This window comes from Hippocampus bargibanti, linkage group LG04 (genome assembly GCF_051943395.1).
Source record: "Hippocampus bargibanti isolate YZ-2025 linkage group LG04, ASM5194339v1, whole genome shotgun sequence".
Taxonomy (NCBI): domain Eukaryota; kingdom Metazoa; phylum Chordata; class Actinopteri; order Syngnathiformes; family Syngnathidae; genus Hippocampus; species Hippocampus bargibanti.
In genome coordinates this window covers 23917313-23939579 of record NC_142737.1, presented here as the reverse complement: position 1 = coordinate 23939579, position 22267 = coordinate 23917313, and the positions used below count along the sequence as shown (strand labels likewise).

The 22267-nt window shown below is 41.2% G+C and overlaps 3 protein-coding genes and 1 non-coding gene across 8 annotated transcripts in view; 2 read left to right on the top strand and 2 right to left on the bottom strand.

Moving 5' to 3' along the window:
• Nucleotides 1–37: 37 nt before the first annotated feature.
• Nucleotides 38–8805, bottom strand: trmt2a (tRNA methyltransferase 2A). Its single transcript, XM_088994798.1, has 12 exons — nt 8664–8805; nt 6601–7212; nt 6399–6507; nt 4422–4603; nt 2427–2541; nt 2202–2317; nt 1441–1552; nt 1142–1264; nt 902–977; nt 661–777; nt 491–587; nt 38–413 (listed from the first exon to the last, which is right to left on the bottom strand). Exons 2-12 carry the CDS (start codon nt 7206–7208, stop codon nt 236–238), a joined length of 1833 nt encoding a protein of 610 aa, XP_088850924.1. The 5' UTR covers nt 7209–7212; nt 8664–8805; the 3' UTR covers nt 38–235.
• A 489-nt stretch (nt 8806–9294) lies between these two features.
• ranbp1 (RAN binding protein 1) lies at nt 9295–21749 on the top strand. 3 transcript variants are annotated; one of them, XM_088994800.1, is made up of 8 exons: nt 9295–9445; nt 10528–10661; nt 10735–10892; nt 12733–12861; nt 13003–13071; nt 15401–15507; nt 21033–21092; nt 21702–21749. In XM_088994800.1, exons 1-8 carry the CDS (start codon nt 9431–9433, stop codon nt 21732–21734), a joined length of 705 nt encoding a protein of 234 aa, XP_088850926.1. In that variant the 5' UTR covers nt 9295–9430; the 3' UTR covers nt 21735–21749. The 3 variants fall into 3 exon arrangements, with proteins under 3 accessions (XP_088850926.1, XP_088850925.1, XP_088850927.1); XM_088994799.1 differs by lacking the exon at nt 21702–21749 and having other exon boundaries at nt 21033–21460; XM_088994801.1 differs by lacking the exons at nt 21033–21092; nt 21702–21749 and having other exon boundaries at nt 9297–9445; nt 15401–16538.
• On the top strand, nt 15214–15343 carry LOC148899507 (small nucleolar RNA SNORA77). The gene has a single exon (XR_016114890.1). It is a non-coding gene; the product is annotated as a small nucleolar RNA SNORA77 (small nucleolar RNA).
• The window catches only part of zdhhc8b (zDHHC palmitoyltransferase 8b), a 58665-nt gene continuing 52026 nt past the window's right edge, over nt 15629–22267 (bottom strand). For all 3 annotated transcript variants that reach the window (XM_088994795.1, XM_088994797.1, XM_088994796.1), the window contains 4 exons: nt 21617–21722; nt 19920–20026; nt 18762–19819; nt 15629–18231 (listed from right to left, as the gene is read on the bottom strand). In XM_088994795.1, the coding sequence (XP_088850921.1) occupies nt 18099–18231; nt 18762–19819; nt 19920–20026; nt 21617–21722 (1404 nt within the window). In that variant the 3' untranslated portion in view covers nt 15629–18098. The remainder of the gene's footprint in view (nt 18232–18761; nt 19820–19919; nt 20027–21616; nt 21723–22267) is intronic.

Sequence of the window (22267 nt, the reverse complement as noted above, 5' to 3'; positions counted from 1 at the left end):
TGGTATTCAAAATATGAATGACGGTAAAATATTGTCGTTTTGAAAGTGAACATTTTATTTCAAAAGAAAAAGGGAGCCTCAAATGAAAAAGTACACACAGCTACTTTTACGACAGAAGCTACATTTCGGATGAGAGGCAATGTAAAAGGTGTACAGTACATCTACTGAACAGAATGATTTGCAATTGTTTAATGCCTATTCAACATATTTTAGCATTATATTTGTAACAACAAATTTAAGATGAACATAAAGTTTCTTCCTGATTGTTGGTCTGTCGCTGGGAGTTGTAGTCCACCCTCTCAAACAGTAGAACCATTTCAAAGTGTGCTGTCTGAGGAAACAAATCCACAGCCATGGCTCGCACTGGCTGGAATGGCACTCCGTGGACTCTGTTGGAGGGTGCCCTGCATAGGCTATAAAGATGTTTTAGAAGTTTGTCTCAAAGGGTTTCAAAGTGGCATTTAGGCATTCGAAAGGGTTTAAAACTCACTCAATGAAGTTATTCATGGCCGCCTTGGCGTTGCACGCCACATAAATCAGCCTCTTGAGATGCTCTGCTCTCCTAATGGCGAGAATCACCTTGGAATCTGTTTAGTTAACACAGCACCATTATATAAACAAAACGCAATCACATTAAGACATGAGTTTTTATAGACGTACGTAAGCCTGCCCTCGGTGGATCAACGATGGCTGTCACGTTGGGTGACACGAGAGCATTGAGAATATTGGGAAACAAATCTTCAGCCTTCCCGCAGTAAAACTCGACATTGCTGAGCCCTTGAGTTGAGAAAGGTGAAAAGCCATGAGCTTGTCACTTTATGAACCCATGCTGACGTTACATGAAGCATATCAGACAACTTGAACGAGCCGTATTTCACATTTTTCATGGGAGGGCACTTACCATTAAGTTTTGCATTAACTTTAGCATCCTCCACTGCCTCCTGACAAAGTTCAATTCCAATTACTTTCTTGACCCTCTGCAGAAACCCCATTCCAAATAAAAAATAAATGTCATTTACTTTTCTGGGCATCTCAAGTCATACAGCGGCAGTACTGCAGTTGTATGTGCATGTTTATACGTATTGCTCTCGTGTGATGCATTCTCCAAAAAATGCATACCAAACACGTTTGTCCCCATTACCTTTGCCAGAGAAATGCCAATTGTTCCTGTCCCACAGCACACATCCAGAACTGTGGTTTCCTGATTCAGCTGCGCCCACTCACCGACTGCAGAATACAGAACTTCTGCTCCTGCTGTATTTACCTGTCAGGTTGTACAATCAATAAAATGTTCAGTGTGAGCTTGTTGAACCAAGAAAGAAAAAAAAAAATCTTGCGATTGTGAGACAAATATGCTGTGTGTTGAGAGGAAATTAGATTGCATCATTTTTTAGTTATTGCACCATGAAGGCTAAGTCATATGATGCAACATTGTTTTACCTGGAAGAAGGAATGAGGAGATATTCTGAATTTTAAACCAAGAAGTTCCTCATGGATGGAGCGATCTCCTGCAACCAGCTCACAGGGCAAATCTTCAATGTTTGGAGATTTCCTTCAACCGCCAGCGAGGAAAAAAATGTTCCCAATTACAGAGGCTTACAACTTTGATATTACGTGCCTTTATATGGCCTTTCAATTCATTAGGTACATCTGCACAATATACTGTATGTACGCTGTTATCCAATGCATCGTCTCCTCACTTAAGCATTAAGATCATGAAATATGACACGCAAAGCCAACCAAAGTTAAAATAAATGGTAAAACAGAACCCAAATGTGCTTAAGTTCGCGATCACAACCCTTCTCCCAAAGAATATTGTGGTAAAATCCAGAATTGATGGTTCCACCAATCACAGCAAGTGATGAAGGTAAAAGTAGAACCGGAGCACCGCACACCCACCGCCATGTTTGACCGTTTAGCTTTGATTATTTTTTTTAACCATAATGAATCAAATCACCATTTTCACAACAGCATATTATGTTGACTTTGGTTATTTGAGCCTTACGTTTGTATGATGATCTTAAAAGAATATGAGGGAAGACTACAACAAAATTAGCATTTTACAAGAATTTTTACTGTCCATTAGCTGCATTTAAAACCCTGCCCGAACAAACAATTGTTCAAATTTTTCATTCATATGCGGTGCCCCTGACCCAAAACAAAATTCATTGAGGTCCACACGTGGTCACTTTTCTCCTCACCTTTGGCCCTCTCTGACAAAGTAAAGAGAGGTGATGCCGCTGTTTTTGCCCTCTTCCTCTGTAAAGTATTTCTTCATGGAGCTCTTTAATACATCAAGTTCTGTTTCTTCAAGTTTCTAGCAGATAATTGAAATTGTGAACTTAGAAAGAGGACCTCCGGGGAAAGCTTATCAGTAAATAGGTGTGAATGCTTGTCTTATGATCACAACTCTGTCTGTGAATTACCTGCGGGTTGAAGAAGACTATCGCCATGGCTTGCTTGGTCCTGGTGGTCCGAACAGTCAGCTGCTTCCAGTGTCCTTCGTAAGTTTCAGGGCTGTACACGCTGTAAGGTGTTAACCTGTGCAATCAATTAACATTAGTACGGCAAAGGGAATCAAATAAGAAATATGTTATTACCAACCCTCGGGGGACATCAGGGCTATGTTCATTTGTCTTTCAATTTCCTTGTCTCATAAATCAATCTGGATGGAGTACATTTCTTTTAGGACAGATACTGTATATTCGTTCAAAGCTAAGCTCAATTAAGTTATTGGTTATATTGTTCAAAACTGTTTTTTTTTTAAATTGCAATTAACTCATTCGCTGCCATTCACAAACGTATTCGGGAATTGAAAATACGTATGATGTAGAGCGCCATGCCCAAATTGGTTCGGGTTTTGTTTTTTCATGCTTGGGTGCCGATGAAGCACTGGCTATGGCCTTCGGCAATGCCTTTTCTTTTCCACAAGGAGGCAGCTGTTCCCTTATTCCATGTTAGTGCTTTGTTCCAGCTTCAGCTGTTAAAGCGCTATCTAATCTAATATGTACGTATTGCATTTTATTTTTTATTTATTTTTTCATTTCAAGCTCATAACTCCAGACCCATATAATTTAGGAATGAACTATTTTTTCTGATGAAAGAAGAGCGTCTAAGGTTTCTAACGCCGTATTCAATGTTTATGTAGTTCTAAAACTCAATGTTCCGCAGGTACTGGAATTCAAGTGACAATGATAAAAACCCTGGCACTGGAGTTCACACATTTTTGCACATCTGGCAGTGAATGAGTAAGTGGGTGTGTACAATCTTCAGAACTAATTGCGACGGCTCGTTCGGCACCAAATACAATTTTTACATGGAACATTTCTTTTTTAACAAATGCTGCGTAATCTTTTGTAATCATGCAGGGCATTGCTTTTGGTCTTTGGAATGAATAGATTCTTGATGAAACTGTATCCTTATAACGGTATCTATCCTATTAAGTATTAATAAATAATTAAGAATCTATATTCCTCTACACCTTGTATCATAGCTCACCTACAATAATTTACTACAGTAGGCGATGCGTGTGGCAGACACCTGACAGAAGAGGAAGTGATTAGCCAATAGGAAAGCGAGAAGCATATGGGTGTGTCTAAAGCACTTTTTTAGTCCTCTCTCAACTCCAACCAAACATGAAAGTAAGGAAAACAGCTACGCTTGCACAATTTCACGAGTTCGAATATGCCACTCATAAAATAACTATGCAAGAGAATGTACCAAAGGAGCTTCGTGTTGAGGGAAATAAATACATTTCGTTAGCCATTTTAATTCAGAGGAAATGTGATCTGAAGATGCTGCACTTATGGGAAAGAGATGCCCATTTCACTGTAAGATCAGTGCATTGTCATCAAATGGTGAGTATAGTTTTTGCTTTTTTGAATGTTGCTGTGCCGACGACCATTTTGTGTTTGGGAGCCTTTTACTGAGCGAGTTGCTTGTTCTGTAGCTACAAAGGTACACAAGTCTTCTTGTGCCGGTCCCAAGCCCGGAAAAGTACAGAGGGTTGTGTCAGGAAGGGCATCCGACGTAAAAGCTTGGCCAAAACAAACATGCGGATCAAACCTCTAAAGATGGAGGACACTGATTTGCTGTGGCGACCCCATCAAGGGAAAAGCCGCAAGGAAAAGAAGAAAAAGAGTTGAACTCAAAATATAGTGTCTGTTCTACACGGAGCAGAGTGAAATTATTTAATTTCACCAATAAATAAAATACTTCGATAGAAATTAGTTGGTTCTGGTATAATGTGTATCTGTGACTTGATAACAAGGTAAGTTGAGCACTGTAGTAACGTCTGTCGCTGAAAAGGTTACTTAATATAGGAGTTCCTTTTGTTAATGTAACTACCGGACTAATATGATTTGTTGTAAATATTAAGGTCTACCTACATTATATTGTATGGTTTATTTATTGACACACACCTGATGAATTTTTGAAAGTCATGAACAATTTTCTTGGCCTCGGCTGAGACATGGCACGCCTCCTCTGGCCCAACCACAGCACAGGATCCTCCTTTATATTTCCCCAGGCGGAAGCCGACAGTCTTATCCTTCCCGTCCGCACCCACAGAGATGAGGAATTCACACTTGTTTCTGTACTCCGCCTGCCAGCATACACAAGGGTTGGACACCACCGTACTTGAATCCATAATATTTAACCCCTACCGTCATTTGAATTGATGTTTTATGTTCTATGAAGTTATTGAAATGATTTTTATTCAAAGTATACAGTGACGTTTCAGTGCCCTGAAAGATGGCAAAAAAAGAAAATGTATTCTCATTCATGACTATTTACTGAGCCATTCAAATAAATGGTGCTTATAATATACCGTACATACCTAACCGACATAACACACTCAAATAACACACTTCAATCCCTGTACAACCCACAGTGCGTCCAATGAGTTTCCTATGAGTGTTGGACTCAAAATTGCGCTTGGCGACCAACTACGCTTCAAACCTATTTGGACAGAATTTTGAAGCACAGCGGAAGGTCTGCTTTGGTGTCCTCAGTATTACATCTCTGATTTTTCCAGAGGTGTCTTCAAGCGTGCAGCTCAAGTGTGCAGCTGTTTGTAAGAAGCCCCATCAACCTGGTGAGTTTCATAGCAGTGTCTCTGCTCACAACGAGATGACCCATGTGAGGTGGCTCAGCCATACTAAGATATTTTTGGCATACATCACCAGAAGAAGGAAGCAAGACTCAAACCGCACGGGAAATATCATATTTCCCAGCTACAGGGATGAGAATGACAAGTGAGAAAAATGTCAGAAAAAAGCCAGGGACTCAGGGGGAGGGGGGGCACACACATACTGTTTTATATATATTAATGTGATTTCAACACAATGTCGGAATGCATTATTTAAAATAACTTTGTAATAATACTCACCATTAATATGAATGGTTATCTGTTCCTCATGATTGGTAAAAATCCAGCCAAACTATCAGAACAAAAGTCAACTTGTGGGGTACATATGCAAGGTTACTGCTAGCTAGCCTGCACACTGACCATTAGTGAACATGGGGCTTGTCACTGTGCCACTGACATTCGACTGTTTCATCGATGGTAAATCAAAATGGCGCTTTCCGCCAACACAAGCCGAAACAGGAAATGAACAGCGAAAAAGCAACTTAGATTCTAACGTGGAGTCCCCCCTCCCACACACACGCCAACCAAGACTCTGCGGAAGGTGGGCGATTGGAACCCTTCCCATTCCCCACCCCTCCTCCCCGGAATTTTCTCAACGGATTTGCGCTTTTCTCAATAATTTTGGTCCGAAAAAGTCGGAAATCCGCCGATCAGCGGAAAATTCTCATCCTTCCCATACCTTGTGAACGATGGCCACTGAGGGGAAAGTTTCCTTTGCTTAGGCTGTTGCGCATGTGACCCAATGAGAGCCCAGATGAGTGGAAGAAGATAGATGGCTAAATACGTACAGTACACCCCATTGATTAGACCACTACCCAAATGTTTGTTCGAGCTAATTTCAAATGCCGCATGGAATTGTCAAGTCTTGCCACAATTTAGCAAGAACTCCCACCCGTGCCAGGTTTCATCTTCTGTGCAGTCAAAAGGTAAAATTGTTGCAATTAGCTCATGAAATAAAGACAGGCAATCTGTTTCTCTGTGTCTTTGTGTTGTCATGTTATTTGTTATTTAGTTTTTTTTGTTCTTTTGACTTTAAGACGGCGCCGCGAGAGTGGCTGCCTTTCCAGCAGCTCCTGTGTTTTGCTTTTCTACTTTCATTTCTTTCATAACTTTGCTGCTGTGAAATGTAAATTTCTCCACTGCGAGACTAATAAAGGCAAATCCAATCCAATGGTTGTCACTGATCTCAGGAAATTCTATTCCAGTAATTCCGCAACATACAGGCAGTGTAAATTGTTTGAACACCAACCTGTGCCGGTGATGGACGAATTGCATCGAGGGGACAGCACATTTTGTTGTGTTTTCCTTTCACACCAAAGAGCAACGGTAGCATGGCTTTGTTGGTGCTTGCAATCTCTCTAAAGGAGAAACAGAATTCAGCGTGAAAAAAAGATTGTTTAAGGAGTTTCGCATTCCTGAGGCTGTCCTAGAAATGGATGACTTGCGCTCACTTGGCCAGCCTCTGCAGAACCTCCACCGCATCTTGCTCCTTCCTTTTTAGCTGCTCCTCATAAGGAACGTTCCACAGGGGAGTCACCACGTTGGCGATCTGAACATTCAATGGCTGCTCCTTTACAACACTTTCTGCTCGTTTGCAAGGAGGCTGCCCTTGCTGACTTTCGCCTTCCTCTTGCTTCCTCTTACTCTGAATGGGATCGGCTTTCGGCTTGGCCAGTCTGACGCTCAACACCTGGCCCTTGCATTGCATGCCGTGCAACATCTTCATGGCCTTGTCGCGCTCCGCCTCGTTCTTAAAAGTGACAAAAGCAAACGTCTGCTTGCCAAACAACTTGATCTTGTGTGGGTTGAGACCGTGCTTGGCCAGGAATTTCTTCAAGTCATTGAAGCCGATGAACTTCGGAAGATTCCGGATCTCCACTTTGAAGATCTCAGACGTAAAAAGCTCTTGCTTGATGTAGCCATAAAGGCCGGGGTTGGACGACACCTCACTTTCCTCTGCAGGACTGACATGATCTGTGGAGCCAGTGGGGAGGTCAGCAGTGTCGTCCGCTTCCAAGGGGGCTGCTTCAGTCACAGGGCTGACACTACGGTCTTCCATGACCCTGTACCCAGGGAAAAAAGTGTACTCATTTAAAAATATAATAGGAAACACACAATAAACAAAAAATAGCCAATTTTTGGGTGATTAAAAGAAATGACACAGTCAAATAATGTCAAACGTTTTTGCACCATTCATAAAGCCCATAACCTGTATAACTTAGTTGAAAAGTAAAAAACAAAACAAAATTAAACATGATATAAGTGCTCAAACCCCATGTAAACTGCAGATATGGCTGTGTCAAATCAATTTCAAACTCATGATGAATGGAAGCCAGCACACACCTGTCCAACAACACATCTGATTAACTGTAAATATAGTTCAAAGTTGAATTGTATTACTTCACCTCTTTTCCACACTCTTCATTGCTCTGGACAGTTGACCGCAAGTACTTAAAATGAGATTCTCATATATATTCCGTCTTGCTTCAACTGACATTCATTCCTCTCATTTTCAAGGCAAACCTACACCTCTCTAGTTTCTCCTCCACCTGTTTCCTGTTCTCACTACAGATCACAATGTCATCTGCAAACATCATGGTCCAATGAGATTCTTGTCTAACATTGTCTGTCAGCCTGTCCATCACATTAGCGAATAAGAAGAGGCTCAGAGCTGAACCCTGCTGAAGTCCCACCATGACCTTTCATTCTTCCGTCACGACGACAACACACCTCACAACTATCTTACTGTCATCGTACATGTCCTGCAGCACTCTGACATACTTCTCAGTCACTCCGGACTTCATCATGCAGTGCCACAGTTCTTCTCAATGAAGTTCCCTCTGACCTTCTTTGGTACTACTTTAGCAGTATCCTTGAAGCAAACACTGCAATCGTCAGACTCTTTGTTTTTTTTTTTTTTTTTTTTGCATGAAACCATACTGCTGTTCACAAATGCTCACTTCTGTTTGGCGTTGTGCTGGGTGATGAAGACGAAGTGATGAAGATGAAGGTGGAAAAGACAAAAATGTATGAAAAAGCCTACCAGAACATCTTTAATATATTTTGGGGGATTCAGAGACTCATTAAACTGAGGCAGGTGTGTGGTCAACGTGAGCTTAAATGTGACCTATGATATGTTAAATGTGACCTATGATGTTACTTGGGAACACATCCATATCCCAGTTATAAGAGGGTTCGCAGCCTTATGAAAGGACATGATCACATGTTTAACTGTCTAATTGATCGGTTTACTTTCGGATTATTAGTACGAAATCACATTAAAATAGAAGAGGGTTTGAATGTATCTCATTTACTTGCATTAGAAACATCAAATTCATTAAAATCATTGAACAAGCATCAAGATAAGTAAACACTAGGGAACCGCGTTTCCAGCATAGCGTTGGAAAGCAACAGAATCCCAGTTCAAAACAAAATAGTTGCAAAGTGAGAAATACTTCTACTATCCTACCACTAGATTAAAAGTAGATATTTAGTATTTAGAGATGTGCCTTACCTTATTCTGCTACTTTGTAATACACACTGGCGGTTCAGGAAATTGCCATATTGACGAAACCACGTGGCGTAGCCTGTGAACTTTGAACTTTCTTAAAGTGACACATACACACTTTTGTGACAGTCGGAATAGGGTTGGTCTCTCTGATACATTTTGTGAGAGGGAATTTCATGAATGAAGACGATGAGAATGTGGAAAATATTTAGCCAAGTGCAGTGGTTTGGCTCAGAAGAACCTAAGTTCCCAGAAGCACCTAGAAGCTAGCAACCACTCAGTTGCTAGCTTTTAGGTGCAAGAAGATGCACCTAAAACCTAGCAACCACTCATTTGACGACAGGTGCAAGAAGATGCACCTAAAAGCTGAATGAACCTTTCCATCGATGGACCACTCCTGTACGACTGAGCGTTTACACAGACTACTACTCCTACTACTATTGCTGTATTTGAGACGACGCATTGAATGCACGTAAAATAGGCTATATCCAACAATTAAAACTCACCATTAGGTCACATAAATACAAGCCCACCTACTGTGTCGCCATTATTTACCAAAGAGTGTCACTGTTTAATTATATGTTACTTGTTGGAAATACACGGACAGTACACGATTCGTGGCTGCACTACGTACGTCCAATCGTGATGACGCATTGAGCAAATTCGGCGCGCGAAACCTGCAACAGGAAGTAATAATAGCTGAGGAAAACGGCGACCGGTTTAGAATTTGAATCTTCAAGTTAACTTCATAATCTGCAAACATCCACAATAATATGGCAGACCCAAAGGTGAGGTCGTTCTTAGTCGATCATCGAAAGTGTCCTGATTGTTTTCAAATAAGAATTTGTGGAATAAACCCACATTGAGCGCTTCATAATTGGCTGAAGTTTGAAAGCATTTAAACTGACGACAATGAGTTGGAGATGCTACAGAAGCTAATTGACGGTTTTCCTGCTTTACGTTTGAGGGGAAACGATACCGAACTTGAAGTTTTCAAGATCTGAGACTTGACTCGTGTTTCAATTTTGTTTAAGGTTTTTGCAAGTGCGCGGAATTGTGCTGCAGCCGGTGAGCACGTCGGCATTAGCTGCTTAGCGTAGTTGGATGCTAACGACTCGTTTAATGCTAAACTCCTCTTTGAATGTTGACAAGTTCGTAACGGGCGTTCGAGCCACGTGTCGCTCATTTGCAGAGCCGAGTTCTTTTGCCCTGCGAGTTTTTTTGCAATGGCGTTAGTTCGGTTACCTTCCCTTTGTTCGTCAGGTACAGCGGTTGCTAACTGCCATCTAGCTAATATGAGCGTGTGTCAGCGTGTTTCACACATGAGCGTAGAGATTGCGCAATCTCTATGCAACTAAATGACTGTGTAAACGAATCCACGCCAATGGTGTTTACGGTTAACGAATTTGGTTGTGGCGCATCTTGAATGCACACTTGGCTCTACTGCATCATGGCGCAAGGCCTCGCTGCTGGACTAGCAAACTTTGGAGCTAGTTCTTGCACAAAGTTAAAAATACAGTAAAATAAAGAAAAGTAAGATGACTTAGAAGGAACCTGTTTTGTGGTCCCGCTCAATGTCGTGTGTCTTTGCAGGCTGCGTTTTGTTTTCCCTTTTTGTTTTCTTATTGTTTTTTTGTGGGGGTTGCCATCGACCACAATCATAAGTCACTGCCATTTTTACATCTATTTTCCCAAAATGACTTGTAATATTTTACATTTTATACCACTTTTGGGGATAGCGGTTACTACAATAGACATCTATCAGTAATCATGTTACACGGTGCACAAAAAGGTAAATCAGTGCTTTTTTTCCGTGGCGGTTTTCAAATCACTCAACGGAAATATCTCATTTTTGTCTCTGACCTATCAGGACCAAGAAGAGCATGAAACCACTGCAGAAGTTACAGATGACTCTAGTCATGACCCACAATTTGAACCAATTGTCAACCTTCCTGAGCAGGAAGTGAAAACGTTAGAAGAAGATGAAGAGGAACTTTTCAAAATGTAGGTAGCACACTGGTCTGCTTATTGACTTTCGTGTATTGTCATTATTATGGGCGTCCTTGATTTTTTGCAGGCGAGCTAAACTGTACCGGTTTGCCTCTGAAATTGACCCACCCGAGTGGAAGGAGAGAGGCACTGGTGATGTCAAATTGCTCAGGCACAAAGACAAGGGCACAATCCGCCTGCTGATGAGGAGAGATCGTACTTTGAAGCTTTGTGCCAATCATCAGAGTGAGTCTCATTACAGTTTATACCAGTGTTTTTCCAATCTTTTTCGAGCCAAGGCACATTTCTTTCATTAAAATAAATCCCACGGCACACCATTAACTGAAATTCAAATGGCTCTTTTTCTCCTGAATGTGTCGTTTGACATTGTCCGACTTCAATTTAGTCCATATTTTTCCATGAGAAAATTTGCTTACAACTTTAGCTTTGCTGCATGTTTTACAGAGCAGACTTTTCTCATTCAAAAAAGAAAATATCTCACCCAGTTTAATTGCTTGTTCTTTTATTTGGACAGACGGTCCAAACAAATTCCAAATTAAAAGAACCACAGTTCATTTTTATTTTGGTTTGAGGAGTGGTCTATAACGTTCGGTTGTTTCTCCATGATATAGGATTAGCATTAGTGTCATCAATCACCGCCGCACTATTATTGTCAAGGAGCTGTGGACTTGACTGAACTGTCTTCCATAATATGGAAGACTGTCTTCCATAATATGGAAGACAGTTCAACCAAGTCCACAAACAAAAATAGAATAATTTACTATAGCGTGCATGTTGCTTAGTGGGACTTCTGGCATTCGTTGTCTTGAACAATCCTCATTAAAGCTGGCTTGCATTCTGTTGTTGCCACTCAAAGCAATTCTTTTACATGAGTATCAGTCAGAATGGATCAATGCTTTGATTTCACATGTTTCAGGGTCGAAAACACAGACTCACAGACGTATGTTGACCCAAACATTGACAGTATTTTAAGCGCAGCCGGTTTGACATTGGGGTATTTTTCCATTGGCACAATTTTCCAGAACTCAATGGTACCTTCCCTTAAAGGACAAATGATGCCTTCGGACAAGTTGTGTCCATAATTTGTGAAATCGCTTCAAATGACTTCTACTGAGCGTATTTTACAAAGATTCCACAGCATACAGCTATATTTTACGTTTTAAGACTTGCGCTGAATATTACGGAAGTCTTGTTTTTGAGTTGGTGACGAGTCGTCACGTCACTGAAGGAACTCCACTGACTGACAAAGGACACATTGTAGTTGTCCTTTCATTCACGTCAATGCATTTTGCGGTACTTTGTTTGGTCTGAAAACTTCGTGTTGATGGCGAAATTAGAAGGAAAACACATAAATAACGCGATGGTGAATCCTTGTGTGGTGCCCCAGCATCTATATGATATTCACTGACAAAAATTCTAAGGAACAAATAAGCCCGTTTCCACGGACTTTGTCACCATCTTCTGCCTCTTTTTGGTGCTTATCATAATAACCATGAATCGTACTAAACGGAACTAATTATACATAAAAAGACTAGAAATTTGCAGAGAAATGAAAATAGTATTGTACTAAGCAGTATTATCAATATAACCGATATCGATATAACGAGACTGTATAAGGTGCACTTAAAAGTCTTCACGACTATCAGGTGCACTTAAAAGTCGTAAATTTTCTCCAAAATGCGCAGCGCGTGCAATAGTCGTGAAATTGCGGTACATAAGGGATGAATGGTAGCGCCAGCGGCAAACATTTTTTACGCTTGTCATGTGGACGGCCCTTAAGAGCCGCATGAAATCAGCCAAATAGCCGCGGGTTGACCAGGCCTGGTTTAGAGGGAGCACAAACAAAATTGAAGTAAAAAGAAAAGGTCAATGACATGCCGATTGAGTAGGAATTGAAACCATGACTTTTTAAAACGACTGTAACTCTTTAATTGGACCGTGCTAATTTCAATGTTCTTTTTTTACTAACACTATTTGGCAAATTAAAATATAGCTTCGTTACAATAGTGAGCATCCTGTGTTGTCCAATCCATGTTCATGTGATTGCCTCTCCTCTTCATACCAGTTGTACCGACGATGGAGCTGAAGCCCAACGCTGGCAGCGACAGAGCTTGGGTGTGGAACACACTAGCAGATTATGCTGATGAAGAACCCAAACCCGAGCTTCTGGCTATACGCTTTTTAAATGCAGAAAGTAAGGCCTTTTTATTTGCAAAACTGTATCAGTCATTGGTCAAAATGTACCCCATAGACTTTCAGAAGTTAGTTTTGGTCAATGTAATGTGAGCAAACTTGCACTGTATGACAATGTTGGTAAGATCTATTCTCTCTCCAGATGCTCAGAAGTTTAAATTGAAGTTTGACGAATGCAAAGATGTCATCAAAACTAAATTAGAGGGGTCAGGTAAGTAAGACACAATTATCCTTTCCTATGTTATATCACCTGAGGAAGTATCAATACTAATATAAATGATTGGATTTTATCTATAATGTTATTACATCAAACACACACATACAATGAAGAAAATAAGTATTGCACACCCTGCTATTTTGCTATTTCTCCCTCTTAGAAATCATGGAGGGGTCTGAAATTTTCATTGTAGGTGCATGTCCACTGTGAGAGAGATAAACTAAAAATAAAAATACAGAAATCACAATGCATGAATTTTTTTAAATAATTTATTTGTGTGCTACAGCCACAAATAACTATTTGAACACCTGTGTATCATCTGGAATTATGACCCTGAAAAACCTGTTAATCTGCCCATTCAAAGTCCACCTGAATCCGATGCACCCATTTCAAAATCAGGAAACCTTTATTCGTCTCACAGTGGGGAAATTTGCGGTCCACAGCAGAAATTTGAGTTCATTAGCTGCATAAAGACACCTGGCCACCCCATACAATTTGTAAGACTTTAACTTGTAACATGGCGAAGAACAAAAGAGCTGTCCGAAGATACCAGAAACAATTTTTTTCACCTCCACAAGGCTGGAAAGGGCTACGAAGCAATTGCCTAGCAGCTTGGTGATAAAACTGTTGGAACAATCTTTAGAAAATGGAAGAAGCTAAACATGACGGTCAACCTCAATCAGAGTGGAGCCCCATGCAAGATATCACCCCGTCAGGTCTCAATGATTTTAAGAAAGGTGAGGAGTCAGCCCGGAACTACATGACAGGAGTTGGTCAATGACCTGAAAAGAGCCGGGACCACCGTTTCCAGGGTTACTGTATTAACACTAAGACGCCTTGATTTGCAATCATGCATGGCATGAAAGGTTTCCCGCCTTAAACCAGCACATGTCAAGGCCCGTCTTAAGTTTGCATATGACCATTTGGATGATACAGAGGAGTCATGGGAGAAAGTCAGTGGTCAGATAAGACCAAAATAAAACTTTTTGGTCATAATTCCACAAAGCGTATTTGGAGGAAGAACAATGAAGAGTACAATCCAGAGAACACCATCCCTACTGTGAAGCATGGTAGCATCATGCTTAAGAGTGCACTGCATTACAGAGAGGATGACTATTGTGTGAGATTTTGGGGGAGATCCTCCTTCCCTCAGTCAGAGCATGGAAGATGGGTCGTGGCCGGGTCTTCCAACACGACAACGATCCAAAGCACACAGCCAGGAAAAGTGGCTCCGTAAGAAGCATATCAAGGTTCTTACATGGCCGAGCCAGTCTCCAGACCTGAACCCAATCGAAAATTTTTGGGGGGTGCTGAAATTCCATGTTTCTCAGCGACAGCCCAGAAACCTGACTGATCTAGAAAATATCTATGTGGAGGAGTGGACCGAGATCCCACCCGCAGTGTGTGCAAACCTGGTGAGAAACTACAGGAAATGTTTGACCTTTGTAATAGCAAATAAGGCTACTGTACCAAACATTAACATTCCTTTTCTCAAGTGTTCAAATACTTTCTGGATGTTTCTTTTTAGTTTATCTCACTCACCGTGGACATGCACCTACAATGAAAATTTCAGACCCCTCCATGATTTCAAGGTGGGAGAAATAGCAGGGTGTTCAAATACTTATTTTCTTCACCGTGTGTGTGTTCGTGTGTATACAGGTAACATCCGACTTACGACCGGGTTCCGTTCCGACCAAACAGTCGTAAGTTAAAATGGTCGTAAGTCGAAATCCATTGAAAATGTTGAAGAGAGACTGCTAAATGACTTGCAAACGATCTGATTCAGACGCCACATGGGCGGGCTTGGGCCTGGAATGCCGGTTTTCTACCGGTTGCTCTTTCTCTCTGGCCGCTCTGCGCGCTGATACACGCGCCGACCCCGCAGCCGTCTGTGGCGCCGACCCGCCACCTCGCCCCGAAGCAGAACGACCTGTCTCAAAGAGTGAGATGCTGGCTGCCTGACCAAAATTGTCGTATGCGTTGCCGAGTTGCTAGTGTGTTGCGGTGCTGGGCGTTGAATTACAATAAAAAAAAAAAGGGTCTGACGGTGGTGGTCGTAAGTACGGGTGGTCGTAAGTCGAATGTTACCTGTATATGTATATATAAACACCCAAGTTGGGTATACAGTACATGAGAGCAGACACACTCTGTTCTTCGCTGCTGACTCCAGCTCAGAACTTTTTCCGTCTGCTACATAAACATGCAGAATGGAACACATGACTGGGTTGTGTCAAATCCTGTCTTAATTTTATTCTGCTACACCAACGTACGACATGCTTTGTTGATTTTTTTTGAAGTTGATTTTTTTAATTCAATTTCACAGATGACGTTGATAGTGCAATCAAAGTTACAGAGAAACTGGAGAAGCTCTCTGTAAAAGCTAGGAAGGAAGATGAAAAGGTGACTGAGAATGAAGAAGAGTCAAAGCAGGTGAAGGCTGAAGAAAAGAATTGAGAAACAAGAACTTTCAATACTACTCTTCAATTGATCCATTTTCCTCTTTTTCTACAATAGACTTTAAATGAACTCAATTTGGACACTTGACATTAGGTTTTTTTGTTGTTTTTTGTTCTATTTTTTAATATTCCATTATGCCTCACAAGTCCTTGATACCACTTTCAGAAGCAAACGACCAAAATATTGAAAGTATGACAGTGAAGTTCATAACCCTTCGTCTTACCCCTTCTCTTCAAAACATCATTGGAACGACACATCTTTCAATTATTGTCATCAATTAATGTTACTTATGACAAACTGTGAAGAGGCTTGTGATTGAGATGATTCCCACATTGGGGTCTGTAATTGTTTGTTTATTTTGTTTGTTTTTTTAAATTATTATTTTTGTAGAACGGGAATACTGTAGCCTGCTGGTTAGCAGCACACGGTCAGGGACCAGGTGTCGTGGAAGAGCATTTTACATTACATCCCATGATGCAGTTCAAATGGCTTTTAGCATGTCCATGCTTTTGCTGTTCAAGTTAATCAAGTTATCAATCAAGTTAATCAGCTTCTTCTCACTGGGGATGTGTAGAAGTAGTTTTTGGAGGGAGGTGGGCTGCTTCATTTTGAAATCACATCTGTGTGGAGCCAAAAGGGCAGAGGGTCAACAGTTTAGGAGCATCAGGTGCACTTTGACTACATTTCCTTTTGTTCAAAACATTTTAAAGTTTGTAAGGCCAAAGTCAGCAGTTCATCGGTTTGCTCGAGCGCCACTCCAGTTGAAGTTCCTCATCACAAAGAAATTCTTTATGTAGCATTTCATGCTTATTAGCATGTGAAATCTCTCCCCGGCCAACCTGCTCACATCCATGTCTTCTCACCATACATTTCTGATCATTTAAAATGCATCCAAGTGCCAGTGCATCTGTAAATACTTGTACATGGATGATATGTTGCTTCTCATTTGCACTCAAAAATATCGGATATGTTTCCTCCACCTTTGAATAAAACACTGTCAAACACTTTGGCATTCACTCAAGCATTCTTGTAAAAAGCGGTCTTAGTTTTTTCTGCTTAGGTTAATCCACATTTTCTCCCACCATTTTTTTAGTGTAGCTTGAAAAAAATACATTTTTAAAAGTATAATTTGCTCAATTGACACTTTATTGACTACTCAGGTTTCTTCACAAAAATCGGAACATCCATTGCATTGTTGATAATTTTTAATAACATGAACTGTGTATTGAAATACAGTATTTGAAAAGTAAATCAGACCTGGGTTGATGCAATCATAAGTCAATTGTGACGTGGGATTAAAATTAATGTTTCAAATTTTTAAGACTTTTTTTTTTTTGAAAATTGGACTGAGATTATTAGCCACCTTTACAGTAAATGCACTTAAATCACTCCAGGGGGTCTCTGATGATTTTTGAATGAACAAATATGAGGAAGAAGTGCTCTCGTGGGATAAGATCACTTTTTAACTAAATGCAAAATGTTATGTTGACACAAAAGTAACATTGTCAGTTGCCCCAGCAAACCCTTCTGGCTGAATTATATAATTTCTCACATTCAAAAAAGGTTGCAAATTCAGTTTAAAAAATAATCCAAACAATGTTGGGTGTATTACGCTACTGACTAAAAATAAATAATCATTTATATTATGTTAACTACCAGCCTGTATTTCTAAAATATTCCCCTTCGTGGGACTCTAGATAAGCAAACACTGGCCCGAAAAAGAAATATCACTCGATTAACCTAATTCAGTTTGACGTTCAAATGTTTTTTCCAACTTGTCAACTATGTTCCAAAAGAAGTCTGCCCCTTTTTGGGTGCAGTGGAAGGTGAGTTGAGTACTTGAGAGCCATTACATCAGTTTAAACCTGTGCTGGTTGTGTCCATTTGAAGAAAAGAAGGAACCAATTGGAAGTGACCAAAGGTGCGTGTCTCCTTTCAGTGATCTGGCATTTTGAAGCATCACGGCTTGTGGAAGGCTGTGTGTCACACTTGAAAAAGTATGCATACTTTGCTGAAAGTCTTCATGTTTTATGTTTTTTTTTTTCCCCCCAGTGACTTTGTGTCACTGATGGTATAGCGATACACTTGACTGCAGTGCGTGATCAGTTCCTACTCAGTGATTAGATTAATGGTCATCGCTCTGTATGTGTCCAATGACGAAATTGACGACCAGTATGTCTTCCATCCGAAAGTCAGCTGGGAAAAGCTCCACCAGGATCAGCGGTGTTGAAAATGGATGGACAGACATTTTGTTTTGGCGAAGTGAAAATGTGTACTGTGTAGCACATTTTGGACCAGGCCACGCACAGTAACTACTGTTAAGAATACAATCTTTTGGTACAATGAAATGACCAATATGTGGATGACCACTTCAAACACGAGTGGGAGGGGTATTCCACTGATAATTGGACTCAACACAGCTTTTCGCCCAAGAGAACCACACAAGCAGACTGCTCCTGTGATTGAACAATAACAACAAAACTGGTTTTGTATTCTGCAGTTCACCAAGTAACACAAATCCTAAACGTGGTTCTTCTCACTGAAGATGGATTTGGCGTGCCTGCTCACACCGAAATCTCATAGGTGGTCCCTCCCACGCCTGTCACCTTTTTGACGTTACTGCGGCGATTGGGACTGGCCGTGATACCCTTGACACTCGGGTGGCAATCCATCTGGCCATTAACTTTCATGGCCTCTCTGAATAGAAAAAGAAAAGCAATACGTGGTGTTCAACTCACAGATACAGAGATTCTCCACAAGTAAACGGTTATTGTTCTGTGGACAGGAAGAAAAAGGAACGAAGGGTCGGAGTGGAGCAACATGCCTCAGTTGTCCAGATGGAATGGTAATACTGGTTTGGAAATTAATCTGGATGTGAAATGAGTATGTAAAAGCATGCAGAAAGAAAGAAAATGGAAAGTCACACAACTTTATTAATCTGACAGTGATAGAAGAAAACAAAACGTGATTATTTTTCTCTCAGGCAAAATAAACATTCATGGAACACATTGATATGGAACTTCAGGATCAATAAACAGTAGGAAAAACACTGTCTTACAAAATGCTGCATGCTAGAAAAAAGGTACAGATTAGTGCTCATGAACTCAAGAAGAACTGGTGTCCGAAGCGGACAGTTGTGCAGGCTTCCATTTCCCCATCACGCACGCACACACATACACAAACAGGTCAGGGAAATGCATGCAGTATTACAGGGCTAGGATTCATACCTTGACCTGCCCAGACGAGGTGAGTCCATTCTCTCCTGGGCACTCATGTATGAGAGTTTCTGGTGAGAGTAAGAGGGCGATCGGGGCATGGCAGGGGATCGAGGGTGATGGGCAGGGGAGCGATAAAGGCCCTCTGGGCCCGAGACCCTTCCGTGGTTGTTGCTGCTAATGTGATCTGTGTGTAAAGAGCCGGATGAAGTCCTGGGTGCTCGACCCAGAGTGGAGCCGGTCTGGCACAGTACCGGAGTCCTCTGGCCATAGCTCGGCCCAACCCCCATTAGATTGTCCCTGGAGCCTCCATAAAACGGGGGCGTTGGGCCTCTGGACCCGGTACAGTGAGGCCCATCCGGATAGCAGGGGTTGGGGGGAAGACCAAATCCCCCCGAGCCTTCAAACACACCTGAGTCCTGGGCATAGATATGCGTCTGGGAATGCACGTGTCGCTTCTCTCTCGCCTCTAGTTCTTTCCGCTCTTGAATGGAGGCCATGATTGTTTGGGAGAGATTGTCGTAGCGCACCGGGGAGGAGTCCCTGTCCCGTAGGAGAGGTGATTGACGCCCCACCGCCCTGGATGACATAACTGGACTGTAGGTGGCCGCAACCTGTTGTCTCTGCATTTCAGGCTCCCGAATGTGGCACATTTTGGTGGGCAGGTAGGGCGAGTGGAAGCCCACCGGAGGCTTACCACGGTGGGCCAAGCACTCGCTGGCAGTGGGTGGGGTGCTACTGGGGTTCAGCAGGCTGTCATAGGATAAGCTTCCGTTACGGTTGGAGAGCGTGTTGGGGGAGAAGATGCTCTTGTATGGGGTAGAGTTGACCGTCTTGGTCTGCAGACCTACAAGCTGACCTTTCTCTGATCGTTGCTGAGCCTGCTTCAGGCTAAGAGTCCGAGAGTTGACCGGGTCAGTGTCCAGCTGGAAAGGCGAGGACGTGAATGTGCGGTGAAGGGGTGCATTTGTGTATTCTGGCAAATCTAAGTTTGGCTCGGATCGATAGTCGTGGCCACGAACACCCTCTTCCAAGATGGTTGGAGAATTTTGGTCATCGGGCATGACAATCTGACATCATAGCAAAAGACATGATGAGTAGTCAATGCCAGTTTTCTGCAGTTACTAGGTATAAATGAATAACAAAACAAAAAATGCTTCATCGTTTTACCGTGTCGCCGGCCGTATGATACTGGACCTTCGGCATGGTGCCAAAGGATGGTCTGAATTTGTACATAGCTGGAGTGGAGGGGTGGGCCTTCCCTGACAGAGAGCTTTCTGCAGTAAAATCAAGACAGAGAAAGTCAAATACCATAGATGGGAATTAACAAGATGCCATTTGTAATTTCAGCATTGATTGACAACTTGAAGGGAAAAGCTGAAAGGAAAAGAAGAAGATAGACAACTGAATTATACTCATTATAGACTCAGTATAGAATTATTGTTATTTTTCTTTTTTATTTATTCTTAAAAAACAGGAAGAAATGTGCTCTTTTGTTTGAACAAGTTGTCTGAAAGGTCTGGTCTGAAAAATGGAGGTTGGGACTTTGCTGTAATACATGAAACTACCAGTTGGTTGCAATGTTGCTCCTCGGGCCAGGGCAAAATGTTCCCTCCCTGACATAATGCACCAAGACAGGGGTCTCAGGAGAGAAAGACCCCGGAGAATGTGTGTGCGTGTGTGAACGAATTAACGTGGGATTAATGACATTGATATTTCACACGATTTCAAAGTAATAGATGATAACCACACCAGGATAGTAGTAATAGATGATAACCACACCAGGATAGTCTCGTTATATCGATATCGGATATATCGATAGTCCCGGTTATATCGATACTATTTCTATGCACGCACGGAGAAAATTACATGTAAACAGGGTCGGATATGTCGATAGTTCCGGTTATATCGATATTTTTTCGGACTCCCTTGAATATCGATATAATGATACTTTACTGTGTCTATATATATATATATATATATATATATATATATATATCGATATTATATTATATATATTTTTATATATATATATATATATAATAGATTTATATATATCTCGAGGAGATTCAGGGTGAGTCGCAATTTTCTGTTGGTCTCGATTAACGCGCATTTTCATGACAATATCTTATTTTGTTTCCCCTTTTGTACTGTCTAGTGTTATCTAATTAGTCCCCTTATTCATTTCGAGTCCAGATTACTTTTTGTTTCATTATTTACTTTACGTTTTGTCGAGTGGAACTTTGAAACACATGTGCTTCATATTGCTTTTCTATTGCGCAGTTAATCACAAGACGAAACCCATGCGACTTCACCCATCCCTTCTGCCATACTGTGTTGCAGGTAATAATTGCTTCATTTCGTTTTTATTGTACAATATTTAGTTTCTTGTGTCGTGTTTCATTTGCCCGTGAATGTTCGTGGCGGGTTGAACTGTGCGCCCTTGCAAGCGCACCGCGTGTTCTGCCGAGTCTCCGCGTATGATGCATTCAGGGACATCATGTAAATAACATTGAACTTGTGTTGTATTCTCTTTTTCTGTAAATAACCACGATACGATCACACGTTGTTCATTCTGTTTTGTTATCTACAATGTTTTGCATATTGAGAACAATCTCGAGGAGATTCAGGTTAATCACAAGACGAAACCCATGCGACTTCACCCATCCCTTCTGCCATACTGTGTTGCAGAAATAAAAGAAATAAAAAGACACATCCACGCGTCTGGTCTCATTAATACGGCAGCATCGTGGAGATGAAGACTGTCACTATATATATATATATATATATATATATATATATATATATATATATATATATATATATATATATATATATATATATATATATATATTTGTGGTTCTTACCCTCACTGGAGGTCAGATGATTTTTCAGCTGGTTGTACCTGTCGGCTTTCGGGGGTAATGGCGGCTGCGTTTCTTTTTCATCCAGGCCAGCAAGGCTGATTTTGGACTATGTGGATGAGAGCAGAACGTCCCTGAACAGGTGCGATGAAGATCCGTGTGCATAGGTGCAGCGCATTAAGTGAGGTTAGGTGAATATTGAAGTGATCCCAAAGGAAATGCTGGTGTCCGATTGACACAATCGCAGTTACAAGCTACAGCAATCAAACCGCTACGTGTCACATTCAGACCGTCACATGTCATAGTCCGTGAAGTAGTATGTGGGTGTTAAAAAAAAACAAATACATCAGAAATGCAATTTTATAACAACAAGGAAATAAAAAATATCAATAATAATAATACATTTAAATTCTAAGCGCCTTTCAAAACTCTCAAGGACACTTTTACTGTATGTTCTCAAAAAACAGCATAGTATGTACATAGTACTTTTAAATGTTTTTTCTGCAAAAAGGTCTGCAGCTTGCTTGTCTACCCATTGTCTAAAATTGAACAATCAAGTATGTCTTATTTGCGCTGCACCATTTCAAATATGGCCGTGAGCAATCTGGCATTTTGTCCAACTCATTGTTGAAAGTGCATATCAATGCATGGTCG

Coding starts and splice junctions, on each gene's coding strand:
- trmt2a (XM_088994798.1), bottom strand. CDS start 7,208: ATGGAAGACCGTAGTGTCAGCCCTGTGACTGAAGCAGCCCCCTTGGAA. Junction 1,265..1,440: donor CTCCTCATTCCTTCTTCCAG/GTAAAACAATGT, acceptor ACAACCTGACAG/GTAAATACAGCAGGAGCAGA. Junction 588..660: donor TCCACCGAGGGCAGGCTTAC/GTACGTCTATAA, acceptor TTAACTAAACAG/ATTCCAAGGTGATTCTCGCC.
- ranbp1 (XM_088994799.1), top strand. Junction 13,072..15,400: donor AACTAAATTAGAGGGGTCAG/GTAAGTAAGACA, acceptor TCAATTTCACAG/ATGACGTTGATAGTGCAATC. Junction 15,508..21,032: donor ATGAAGAAGAGTCAAAGCAG/GTGAAGGCTGAA, acceptor TCTATTGCGCAG/TTAATCACAAGACGAAACCC.